Here is a 14089-nt window from a genome sequence, read left to right on the forward strand (position 1 = left end):
CAATATTTCAGAGGAATAAAATTTTAAATTTTCTTTTAAAACACCAAATACAAAAATTATTTTCTCTAATCAATTATCAAATAGTTTTTAGAGGCTACATACTAGGAAAGTCTTGAGCCTTGACACTTCCATTCTGTATGCTATTCATGGGTTCATGGTAGAGGTGTAGTGAAGGGGGACAGAAAGGGACATATGTCCAAAGAGTTAATTTTCAGGATTAGAACAAAGAAGCCAGACTTTGCACATGGGTTGCATCAGTGGGGGGAAAAGGTATAAATCTCTTACATCCCACCTCCCTTTTCTTCATCTCCCAACCCTGTGCCGATAATCCTCCCTCCAGCTCTGCCTCCCCTCTGTGAACCTAATACAGTATTTACATTTACTGAGGAAAGAACAAGCCAGGTTTTTTCTCAGGGAGGTCTGTTGTAGGATTTCTAATTGTACAGAGATTTTTATGTCTGACCAAGTTTTATAATCTTGCGTTGACTCTTCAGCTCTAATCAATATTGATACATCTGAATTAAAACTGTCTTCTCTTTGTATTATACTATAAAATGAATCCCTTGGCATTCCTAATCTTGTTAGATTATTTGACATAGATAAAATTTTTGCTTCCTGTGTTGACCAATTCTTTTATTTAAATAACTTCACTGAGATGTAGTTCATATAACACATAATTTACTCACTTAAAATGTACATTCACTGTTTTTAATATATTCACAGAGCTGTGAGACTATCACAATTTATCTTGGAATGTTTTCATGTCCCCTACCAACCAACCAACAAACAAACAAACCAACAAAAACAAAACACAAAACACAAAAACCTACTATACCCATATCTTTCATTCTCCTTCTTTATGCCTCTATTTTCTGTCTCTATAAATTTGCCTATTCTGGACATTTCATACACCATAAATAGAATTAAATTGTATATGGTCTCTTGTGATCAGCTTCTTTCATTTAACATAATGTTTTCAAGCTTTGCTAACTCATTCTTTAAATGGGATTTGCATTATATCCACACTGTTTTCCAAATATTAAAAGAATATTTTGTATATTTATGCATGTATGTCAAATGGTTTTCCAAATTATTGCCCTTCCCAGTTCCCAGATATCAGAAGGCTAGATAGCCTCTTCAAAATAAAAAAAAAACACAGTCCTCAGATTCTGCAAATTGAAAATGCAAATCCTCCAGGTAACAAAAACTAAACTCTTTGATATTAACACACTTACACCTAACTAAAATCGCATTATTATACATGCACATTCATCCTCCCCCCAAAATGCCCAATCTATTTAAGGTCTCAAAATCAAAGGACTTCTTATAATTCAAAATATTAAATAACCAGTACAAAACAAGCAAATGCGTTGAACAGACGCTTCACTCAAGGAGATATATAAATGGCACATAAGCACATGGAAACATGCTCAACATCAGTAGCCTTCAGGGAAATGCAAATCAAAACCACAACAAGATTCTATTTTATATCCACGAGGATGGTTATAATAAAAAAATATTCATAGTACCAAGTGTTAACAAGAGTACAAAGAACCTCAACCCTTTTTACACTGACTGTAGAACATAAAATACAATAGCCACTTTCAAAAACAGTTTGGTAGCTACCAAAGTTAAACATATATTTCACCAAAATAGCCAGTATCCCTAGGTATATAGGTGTTTTAACAATGATATATGTGAATACTTCTCGGTAGAAATAAAAACATATTTCTACCCAAAGACACAAATGTCCATAACAGTGACACAAATGTCCATATCTTTACTCATAATATCCCCAAACTGGAAAAATCCTAATCTTCATTAACTTGTAAGTACACAAACAAAATGTGGGATGTCCATACATAGAATATACTTAATAATAAAAAAGCACAAACTACAGATATTCACACATTGGAGGAGACAGAAAAAAAACCATTCTGATATGTGGTGGAAAAAACATAGATATAAAAGACTACATATTGTATAATACTGTCTAAATAAAATTTCTAGAAAAGACCAAACTATGGAGACATAAAGCAGATCCATGGTTGTCTGGGATTGGCCACTGGCACTGGAGTAACTTCAGTTAAGTGCAAATGGGAGGAGGGAATTTTGAAGGTAATGGAAGCTCTCAAAAACAAGATGTGGTGAGGGTTGCACTATATTTATATATAATAATATATATATATAATAACATATATTATATATATTATATACAATAATGTTTATAATAAAACATTAAGCTATATTTAAAATGGGTGATTTATACAGTATATAAATTATACATCAATAAAGATATTGAAGAAAACACAAATATTCATAAATGTAAAGCATTCAAACAATACCTCAATATCTCCATTAATACCGTGCAGACTACCAATGAACAGGAATTCATGACATGAAAGTTTTGCCCATTCATTCCTATATCAACAAGTTCTCAAATTGTTTGGTCCTTTATACTCTAAAAATAATTTGTACTCTTAAAAATAATTGAGGATCTTGGGGCGCCTGGGTGGCACAGTCGGTTAAGTGTCCGACTTCAGCCAGGTCACGATCTCGCGGTCCGGGAGTTCGAGCCCCGCGTCGGGGTCTGGGCTGATGGCTCAGAGCCTGGAGCCTGTTTCCGATTCTGTGTCTCCCTCTCTCTCTGCCCCTCCCCCGTTCATGCTCTGTCTCTCTCTGTCCCAAAAATAAATAAACGTTGAAAAAAAAAATTAAAAAAAAAATAATTGAGGATCTCAAAGAACTGTTGTTTATGTGGATACCATTTGTCAATATTTACCATATTAGCAAATATACTCTGTCAATATTTACCATATGAGGAATTAAAATGGCAAATTAAAAACAATGTTATAGCATCACTTCCAACAATAGCCAAATTATGGAAAGAGCCTAAATGTCCATCAACTGATGAATGGACAAAGAAATTGTGGTTTATATACACAATGGAATACTACTTGGCAATGAGAAAGAATGAAATATGGCCATTTGTAGCAATGTGGATGGAACTGGAGAATGTTACGCTAAGTGAAATAAGTCATACAGAGAAAGACAGATACCATATGTTTCCACTCTTATGTGGATCCTGAAAAACTTAACAGAAGACCATGGGGGAAGGGAAGGAAAAAAAAAAGTTAGAGAGGGAGGGAGGCAAACCATAAGAGACTCTTAAAAATTGAGAATAAACTGAGGGTTGATGGGGGGTGGGAGGGAGGGGAAAGTGGGTGATGGGCATTGAGGAAGGCACCTGTTGGAATGAGCACTGGGTATTGTAAGGAAACCAATTTGATAATAAATTTCATATTAAAAAAAGATAAACTAAATAAACATTAAAAACATTAAAAAAATTAAAAATAAATAAAAACAATGTTATAGATTCAATCTAAAATAATAACAAACCTATATGTTAACACATAAAAACAAATATGTTCAATGAAAAGTATAATTATTTTCCAAAACAAAATAAACAGAGTTGAAATCAGTGGCATTTTTTATGTTTTTGCCAATCCGTTTCGTGTTTGGCTTAATAGAAGACAACCATATTCCCATATCTGCTCCTGCATGCAATCTGAAGCAATGTCTCACATCACACAGCCTCTGGAAAACCCCACTGTATACTCAAGAGAGAATAAGAATGAAAAAGGCAAACAGCATCTTAGTATTATTAGGAAAGTAGTTCTGATCTCACTGACCCCCACAAAGGGTCTGGGGAATGCTTAATACAGTTACTTTAGGATTAAGATTATTGGAAAACAGGATCAGGAAACTTTCTGAAAATAATTTTCAGAGCATTTTGACCCCTACATTGTATAGACCTGACTAAACTTACTTAAAAGTAAGCAATCAAAATGAGACACATCATGCCACATCAATACTTACTTGTTGAATCTCAAATGCTGTTCTAGATTCATCAGCAAGTAAAATAAATAAGACAATACTACAGATTGTTAAAATACCTGATTGTTAGATTGTTATTTTCTTTTTTTTAAGATTATTTATTTATTTTATGAGAGAGAGAAAGGGAGGGGCAGAGAAAGAGAGGGAGAAAGAGAAACCCAAGCAGGGTCTATGCCATCAATACAGAGTCAGACTCGGGGCTCAATCCCACCAACTGCGAGATCTTGACGTGAGCAGAAATCAAGAGTTGGACTCTCAACCAACTAAGCTATGCAGATAAGTTGCCCCTACATTGTTATTTCCTAAAGCTACTATTTTAGTCATGGATTCAGAAGCTTTTGTTTTATATCCTTTCTCGTTTTCTACCATTGCTATGAGTCTGAAAGCTCTGACCTAGTTTCTGTATATGCTTGTAAAATAATAAAACATTTTTGAATTTTTCTAAAATAAACCTCGATACCATAATCTAAAATAATCATGCTAATTTTAATATTTGAAAAATAATTATTTAGTTGTTATTTTAGAAAACATGACTAAATTAAATTGAATTAGTATTTATTTCTCCTGTGCCTCACATTTAAAGAATAATATAATTGGGGCACTTGGGTGGCTCAGTTAGTTAAGCTTCTGACTCTTGGTTTAGGCTTAGGTCATGATCTCACAGTTCATGGGTTCCAGTCCTGCATTAGGCTCTGCAGTGATAGAGCGGAGCCTGCTTGGGATTCTCTCTCTCTCTCTCTCTCTCTCTCTCTTTCTGCCCCCTCCTTTCTCTCTCAACGAAACAAACAAACAAACATTAAAAAAAAAAAAAAGGATGATAATGTAATCAAAAGTTTCTGTGTGCCTTCTATCCTGAAATAGTTGGAGATGCTCGCTAAATCTGGTCCTCTTTGAACTGAGTTGTACTTCCCAAGGAACATGATTTAAAACTTGACAAAATTCCAGAATTTATAACTTGAACTCAGTGTAAGTACTTACTTGACAATATCTCCTTCAAGAGCAATCACTCTTTTAATGATCTTCTGTTCTGGGTTTTTAGGGGACCTAGAATAAAATAAGATTATACAATCAGTTATGTCTCTATTGTTTTAAGGAAATGAAAAGAAATTCTGCAACAAAATAAGCTATATTAAAATCATTACAGAATCCTTTGCACCCATGACGTGGCCTCAGTCCTACTTAGGTCCCCAAAGTGATATAAAGCTACTATTGAAGTAATTCTCATTTTAAACCTTTGGAGGAGAAGCCATGATGACAGTTTATTAAAATAAAAAGTAGAGAAGGATAAGAATTTTAGTATTAAAGCTAAGTACTTGCAAGAGAGAGGATTCATATATAAAGAAAATTAGATGTTTCTTTAAAATCACATACTTAAAGTTTATTTCATTTAAAATAAACAATGGAATTTTAGTTAAATCCACAAGAAAACGAAGAAGATGAGAGGTGTTTAAAAAGATCAGAAGAGTCTTTTAAACTGCATTCGGGTTTAGTCATTTGAAAACTCTGTAATTTGGAGCGCTAAAACAAGGGTATTGACATCCCACTCTATCCCTAGAATCTCACTCTGCAGAAAGCCATGTCTGCCCTGAGTAGCCCTATGGAGAGACTCATGTGTTGAGGAAATGTCTGCCGACCATGTGAGTGAGCGTAGCAGTAGAACCTTCAAGCCTAGTCAAGTGCTCAGAGACTACAGCTCTGGCCAACAGTGTCACTACCATCTCCTGAGAGACCGTGAGCCAGGCCACCCACCTAAGCTGCCTTTGCCTTCGTGATACTCAGAAAATGTGTGAGATAATAAACATTTGTTCTTTTAAGCTTCTAGATGTTGGGAAAATTTGTTACACAGCAAGGGCTAACTCAGTCTTACTAAGGCCAATTTCCTGCCAATAATGTTTTAAGTCTTTTAACAGACACATTTCAAGGAACATCTCATATATCACATAAATGATCATGTAATATGATTTTGGAAATCAAAGACAGATAAAAATATTTTCAATTCAAGTCACATTTTGAATTGAGTTGCTTTTGAAAAAGGAAGGTAAATGCACAAAACTGAAACGATTAAATATATTCAAAATGTAACACTTCATCAAAGCAAATATGCAGTTTCAATAAGATTTATATTTCACATTATATGTTGCTGAGAAAATGAAATCATCTAAATCATTTGCAACTACTTGTGAAAATTAGTCTCACGTTTTTCACTAAATTATAAGTATTCTTTATTTTAAAAGGAAATTTGGTCAGAGTTTTTGACTGAACTGTCCCTTTCACTGAACTAACTGTTACATCTCTATAATTTTACTGTCATCTGTGTGCAGCTAGAGTGAGGGTTCTTGGAACAGTGAAACTGAATAAATTGTGCAGGACCACTTACAGACATTTAGGAAATTCCCCTCCTTTGTCTCTTTGTTTTAGATAACCAGAAATGTATAAAATGATATTCAGCCTCTGTGATCACCAAAGAATTGCATATTAGAACAATGGAATGCCATTTTCCTATTACACTGACAAACAAATAATAATGACAACAACAACAACAACAATTGTAATGCTAGTAATACAGTTTGTTGTTGAGGGTCTAGGGACATGGGTACTCTATGTATAAAACATATGGTAATGTAATCATGCATTTCCATAAAACAGTGACAAGATTTTATATTCTTTTCAACATGACAATTGTAGTTTTAGGAATTAACCCTAATGAAACAATTATGAACATACGCAAAATTTTAGCAGTATGGATGTTGTCTATTTTTAAAAAGAGAAAAAAATTCTGGGGCGCCTAGGTGGCGCAGTCGGTTAAGCGTCCGACTTCAGCCAGGTCACGATCTCGCGGTCCGGGAGTTCGAGCCCTGCGTCAGGCTCTGGGCTGATGGCTCAGAGCCTGGAGCCTGCTTCCGATTCTGTGTCTCCCTCTCTCTCTGCCCCTCTCCCGTTCATGCTCTGTCTCTCTCTGTCCCAAAAATAAATAAACGTTGAAAAAAAAATTAAAAAGAAAAGAGAAAAAAATTCTAAGAGTAGATTAATAGTCCATCCGCATAATAAAATATTTACCAGTCATTAAAATATTATAAAAGAATTTTTAATGATGTGAAAATATCAACATAATGCATAGATTGAAATGGAAGCTAGAAAATAGTATGCATACTGTGACCTCACATCTGTAATTAGAGAGAGAAAATGTACATGCAATTGTACAGGGAAAAATCAGGAAGGACATAAAACCAAAGTTGGGGTGTAGGGAGTTCTGTAGCTGATAAAAAAAAAAAAGCGTGCCTAGAGTTTTTGGTTCAGATTTGTGGGAAGTCTATTAGCAGATGACAACTGTTGGTATCATATGACATTACCTAAGAAGAAATGCCCCAAGAAAGGCGTGAGACCTGAACTAATCGCCAAGTTCCCCCACCTCACACTGATGCGGCATTAATGCCAATGAAATAATATGAAAAGCAATCCTTATCACTGTAAAACAATATTTTATGCCAACAATTTTTAAGCTCTTGAGGTGCTTGAAAAGAATTTTATGTTTTAAAATAATCTATATTTTAAGATCATGAGGCAAAATAGAATATGCAAAGTGAGCTATCTGTATAATTAAAGTCTTATGAATTACTATTTCAAATATATCTATAAATTTTAATGTAATATTAAACTCGTGAATCTAATCAAAAGATTCAAAATGAAAAAAAAGCTATTACTAACATTAATCCCATTACTGCTCAAAATCTATATCTATATTTTAATCATTATGCTGTTGAATATACTACTTTCATGTAAGTAGAAGTGGTATGAGAGTTATTATAGATTTACATTGTGAAAGTCATTGAACTTCCCTTTGTCTAAATTTCCTTGGCCATTTGCCCATCTCCTGGGAAGTGTGAAGAATAACAAGCGAAGTATTATATGCCCTCCTTTAGGGATACGATGTATGGTGTCCAACAAATACTAAAATTTGCATTTAAATTTGTAATTTCAGTGTTTTCATAATAAGCATTGTTTTACAATATTTATCTCTGGATCCTGACTTTTAAGCATTCTGTCATATGCTGATGATTTAATTAGGCACGTTTCCTCCAGAGGCTTGGACAGGATTCCTAGAATTATCCACACAGGGCTCCGCACATGAGTTTGGTGTGGCAGAATGGGTGGGTGTCTAAATGCAAAGGCTGTCGGGAGGAGAACAGGATGCAGCACGGTCAGTGCATTTCTATGACACTTAATGTTCTTGAATTTCACTTCCCATCTTGATAAAAATGCTGTTTTCACCCTGTTACAGGACTGACAGAGCCATGTCTTAGGTCTCATAATCTCTGGAAACGATTTCATGCTCTTGTATGTTCTTTCTGTACACTGTAATTTTGATCCTGTCTGGAGCACTAGGAAGGTACTTTGGAATACTCAGGAGATGCCCTCTTGAGTTTTGTGGGGATGGAAAGATTAGCAAGTGTGCCACGCTCTCTGTTCCTGCTTCCATCACACACATACCTTAATCCTGTGTCTAGGCTCTCACTCTTCTCCCATTTATAGTGAAATCCTAAAACCTCCCTCCAGATTGTAAATATTTTTATGTTTACCTGACTCAGGATTGGCCCAGATTATCACAGAATTAATCTTATTATCAGAAGTCATTTTAACGACAGTCTAATGTAAGCATTGATACCGCAAAAATACCACACTAATTACATATATACAGTGCAGTCTAAATTTTAACTCTTCCTTCATAAGGTAGAAGAACTAATATTCTAGGCATGTCTTATATTAGACAGGGTGTTTTTTACTGTCCTAAAGAATGGCCATGCATTAAAACACATAACTACACCATCACAATAAAAAAATGGGAACATTGCTGTTTGAATCATCAAAATAAGATGTAAAATAAAAAGTCCACTCAACACAGTTATAAAAAGTCATATAAAAAGAAAGTCATATCAAGTGATAACTTCCCTCTTCCTTTTGTTTTGAGATATAATTAACATATAACATTTTATTAGTCTCAGGTGTACAATATAATGATTTGATATTTGCATATAATGCAAAATGCTCACCACAATTAGTCTAGTTAATATCCATCACCACACACTTTTTTTTTTTTTAATTTTGGAAAATGTTGCCTGGGTCTGACATGGTTTTCATAGAAGGTTAGAGCTAGAAAGGCCTATGAGTGTATCTAGCCTTTTCCCTGTTGCTTGTGATCTCACCCATGGCCTAAGTGTCACTACTGGGTCGCCTTGTGCCTTGCAAATGTATGAACTGGGGTACAATTTCCATGGGGCACAACCCTGTTACAATGTAGATGGCTGTCACTCTCTTGCTATAAGTGAGCCACTGACTGAAATCATCCTACAGAACCAATATGGGTCTCATTTTCAGGGACATAAGGCCAGATCAGAGGTCCTGCACAAGAAGTCAATCAAATTTAGCCTGTGGAAAGGTTTTGTTTGGTTCATGCATAATTTTGTTTCAATCTTGAACTAGCCAATAAAACAGGAGACTTCACACAAAAATTCTAATTTCTCGTTCCTCTTGAAAAAATAGGAAGATCTGGCAGTCCTAGGCCCACATTCTTGCAAGAAAAAATGTCTGTAGGAGCTGAGAAGCAGAGACTACGGGAGTGCCAGAGTTCCAAGGGCTTGTTGAACAAATCTCTAGTGGCTGAGGGCATGTGAGGTTAGGAATCTCTAGAAATCTTGGCGATTTCCTTCACTTCTATCATCACATAACTACTGAGACAACATGTATAAAATCTCTGGCAGGCAGGCCTAGTACCTCGTAAATAGGTAAATTTTAGAGCTATCTATCTCGTCTTAAAATAAATTCATAAAGGAGATCAATTAGCTGGGCCCAAGCAAACTGTTACAATCCTTCTTTTAGATTCACAGAATATTTGTTTCAAAACCCCTCTTATAATGAAGGGATTTTCACAGACTGTTGAATTAGAAGGCAAGAAAGGCATCTTAACGGTTTGGCCAAACTTTATTATACAATTAACTAAAGAAACATTAAAACTAAATATAATACTATTCACAGTGAAAAGCACAGATTAGTCTTAACTTAAATGGGTATTATCTATAAAATCAAGATAAAAATGAGCAATTTTCAATGTTGAATTCTGTAGATTTTCTTCACTCTCAGTAATATGAACTTTCACATATAACTGCACTTTTAATGATTTTTCTTTAATTCAGTGCAGTTGTATTAATTAGTACTCTCAAAACATTTTACTTTGGTCATCATTTCAGCTACATTGTTGCCCTTACAGACTTTGCTTTGTATCACGTGAATCTTTTAAATTTAAAGAAAACACACTATCTGGACTTACGTTGCCCTTTGGGTCCATTCTTGAAATAAACTCACAAATGCGGAGCTTGTAACTTCAGATATACTTTCGGAATTTGAATATTCTGTATTTCAATATAATAGTTATATATTCAATATAATATTAATATAATGGCCAATATTTGTATTTATTATTTTGTATTTCAATCCCAAACAATCACATTTGCCCTGATTTCTCAGAAAGTGCTCCAACCCAACAGGCTCCTTATTATTAAGGGGATTGACAGATGAGGTGGCCAAAGCCAGGTTAATGTTTCAAATGAGCTTTCAATAATAACTGAGTTTTTATGGGGACCAGATCTTGTGGAGAGATCGTGGGAAAGGTACCATCAGGCAGGGGCAGAGAGGGTTAGGTGCATAGAAAATCTTGAGATAAAAGGAGTTTTAGAGCACTGGGGCCAATTTTCTTTAGCATGTTCATATGTAGGATAGGGCCAGAACAGGGAAGGGATGATTTATCCACTTTGGCTATCTTCTCACAGCATAGCCTACCTGAATCAGGCTACTGAGCAGCAGCAAGAGAGTATTTCAGAGAACCTGAGAGACTTCAGTCAGAGTTTCTAAGCAATCGAAGAATGTGGCAGCAGGAGCGACAAGCTTGTGTTTCAGATTTATCTTCTACAATTCTTTACACAAATGTATTTTAATAGCACTGATGAAATAACAAAAGCATGGGCTTTAAAGAATTAAGCTGTTGTTTACTGATAAAAATTTTTCTTGGTTAAGTCAAAGACTTGTTTCACTGTCACTAATTAGGATTGTAAGATATTTAATAAGCAAATAGTGACAACTGGCCTTCTTAGTAAATCAGCCTTGATTATGTAAAATCAATTAAGTGTGTATTATGACTTCAACTTCTCTACTTGAAAAGAGATGAGGTCCATTTCTATGTCACCTAGGAAGGACGTTGGGTTTGCAGTTGGTGTTGAGGAGAATAACTACCATGACTTCCAGTGCTTTGAAAAAACCTTAGATGCTTGGCCTCCTGGCCAAGTCTCTGTGATTTCATATTGTTGGAGCAGTCACTGTATCCCTGGGGGTTGCAGCCCTCTGTAAGTCTGCTGTGGCCAAAGAAAAAAGGCATATGCGGATTTCTACAGAAACTATGATTCCATGAAAGATCTTGAGGAGCTGAAGAAGGCTGGTATTGTTTAGAGTGCAAAGTGATTTTGGAGCGTAAAGAATTTCTTTGGGTTGAGTTCCATGGAAGTTTGTCACTGACTCGTGTTCTTAAACTAGGAAACATGAATATTGGGTTATGAAATAGTTTCCCTGGATAAATAAACAATTAACAAATAAAAATAAAAGAGTAGTAATAGTTTTATAATCATGTATTTGATTCTGAAATAAATGTTCTTAACTATGAAAAACTTAAGGCATTCAGTATAATCATAACAATGAGTTCATTTCCATCAGTTTATTAAATTCAAGCATGTCAAAACACAGAACTTTGCAATCTTCAGGTATTGAACATAATTATAGTTATACCTCACAGTCTAGAACAGGTTGTATGTAAATGAATATATTTATATAGCACATATATAAAATACATGGCATATATGTAAAACATATATATGTATGTGTATGTATGTGTATTCTATCATGCAATATGGCATCTTGCTATTTAAAGAAATTCCTCTGATCTGTAAAGAAACTCCTGGACTGAAAAATACATTCACTGATTTTATTTTGTAAATCTGGGTTTTCACACATTGAATATGCTTAAAGTTGGCATATCTGTGGAACTGGAGGAGATGAATACTTAACATAAATATGTATACTGACTATACTTTTAATTAGACTACCAAAGTACAAACCTTTGTATAAAAGTATTACCACTCTGTGCCCAAAGTACAACATGCACTCAGGAGTACCTGAGCTGTTTCTCCTGTGGTCAATTAGATTTTGCCCCTCTACCCACATTCAGTGAGTATGTCTTTGTAATAGGGTACCAGTTAAGGCCATGGAAGAAAAATTAACCAGTCTTCAAAGGACTCAAACCTTCAAACTAACTTTATAATCCTAATATTGCTAATTGGCTTAATTAATTAAGCTAATTGGCTTTATATCTTTAGCTTCAACCAGGTTAGCAAATAGTGCCACATTCTTTTAGTAGACTTGAAGAACATACAAACCGTGAAACAGCCTGAAAGTACAAGGTATTGACATTTTCTATATCAAGCCATATCTGTATCCATCAACACATCATGGAAAAGGCAGACCAACTGAGATGCAAAACACATACTAGTACCTAAGAGCTGAAGACAAAACACTTACACCGATGTCCAGGCAAGATATTTGCAATAGGTGCACTCACCTAGAGAATGCTATTGGAAGGACCGCCCAGGGGCCAGTCTGTCTCTCACATCCCACTTGCAGTTTGCCTCAATGTTGTCATATTATGGGGTGTGAGATAACAAGCTTAGGGCCTGAGGGATCTTGGTAAAAGCAAAGAGAGGGAGAACAAAGGCAGTCTTGATCATTTAACCTGGAGCCAGCACTTAAGCCCCACCCCATAATTAATTTCTTGTTGGACAAATATCCAAAGGGAAAAAAAAAAGAAACAAAATTATTTTCCTTATAAACATGAAATGAATGTCTTATCTATGGTGAATTAAGTTTCTGAAATCGGCCTAATTGTGTTCCACAGGTGTTTGTGATGAACAGAAGCTGTTAAATTCCATATGCATCCATTAGAGGTGCGCACGCCAAACAACACAGATAGAAGTTCTTCAGTGTGACCTTTTGTGGTCAAATAAAATTGTGAGGTATACACTGATGTGCCAACCTGCTGCCTTTCTGGCTCAAGATGATAGTCACCATATGACACTTTGCAAAGTCAGGCAATAGAAAATAAGGAGTTAGACGGGAATGGGGGCATTTCAGTAGCTGCCAACATGGGGGTGAGGGGTTGGATTTTTACAACCAGACAGGCCAATATACCGTTCAATGGACAAGAGTATGGACAGCTGTCAACTGAGGTTCAGGTGTCCTGCCCCTGCTGCTGTCACACTCTAAACTCCCCAGAGCCTAATGCTACTCTGACAAGATGAAGAACAAAAGCCAGACTTCATTTGACTTGAATTACCTTTGAACATTCTTGAGTTTACCCTAATTTGAAAAGAATAAGGTTTTGTTTTCAATAAGAAACCTAAATTCCAGTAATGGCAAAATAAAGTTATATATTTTGGCATACATTATTGTTATGACATGAGAACGTGCACCCATTCTATTTTCTTTATTCCATCACATGTATCAGTAGACTAATATGCTCTCTAGTGACTGTAGTGACATGCACTATTAATGTTGCAAGTATGCTGCTAGATTCAAAATTTCCAGTAAAATTGAGTTAGGTATATGTGTCAGGAGAAGTGAAATTCCACATAATCACTGAGAGTATCGTAATTTCTCTAAAATGCTCAATCTCCTAGAGAATGTTGATAGTATAGAGGTCAAAATATAAGTAGAATATGAAGCATCCTGGCTTGCTTCTGTTCTAACCCTGCTGAAATTATTAATTTTAAAAATACTATATGGTACTATTGCTCTATGGAAGAATTTTAAGTTAGGCTCCAATAACCATACATAATTTGCTCCCTTGAAAATGTCAACTTTATGCCCCCAATAACAAACTGAATAGCATTAGTAAATTGTCTTCAGGGGGAAAAAAAAGGCCATGATATTTTGGGACTTTATAGAATCCACTGCAACTGGTCATCTCTGCAAACAGCAATATCATTTACTTGCTCATCTGGACAGCCACTTACACTGCTCCAGTTTCTAAGCTATCAGAAACTTTTTCTGCATATATATTTTTTCTACTATTTATACTGCAATAACTTATAACTATGAC

The 14089-nt window shown here is 35.2% G+C and overlaps 1 protein-coding gene across 1 annotated transcript in view; it reads right to left on the reverse strand.

Annotated features, from left to right (window-relative positions):
* The window catches only part of IMMP2L (inner mitochondrial membrane peptidase subunit 2), an 878078-nt gene that overhangs the window by 271350 nt on the left and 592639 nt on the right, over positions 1-14089 (reverse strand). Inside the window, exon 4 of the mRNA XM_047094818.1 lies at positions 4876-4941. Within this exon, the coding sequence (XP_046950774.1) occupies positions 4876-4941 (66 nt within the window). The remainder of the gene's footprint in view (positions 1-4875; positions 4942-14089) is intronic.

Source organism: Lynx rufus, unplaced genomic scaffold (genome assembly GCF_022079265.1).
Source record: "Lynx rufus isolate CCGP_SWC_20201006 ecotype Redwood Valley unplaced genomic scaffold, mLynRuf1.p SCAF_4, whole genome shotgun sequence".
Taxonomy (NCBI): domain Eukaryota; kingdom Metazoa; phylum Chordata; class Mammalia; order Carnivora; family Felidae; genus Lynx; species Lynx rufus.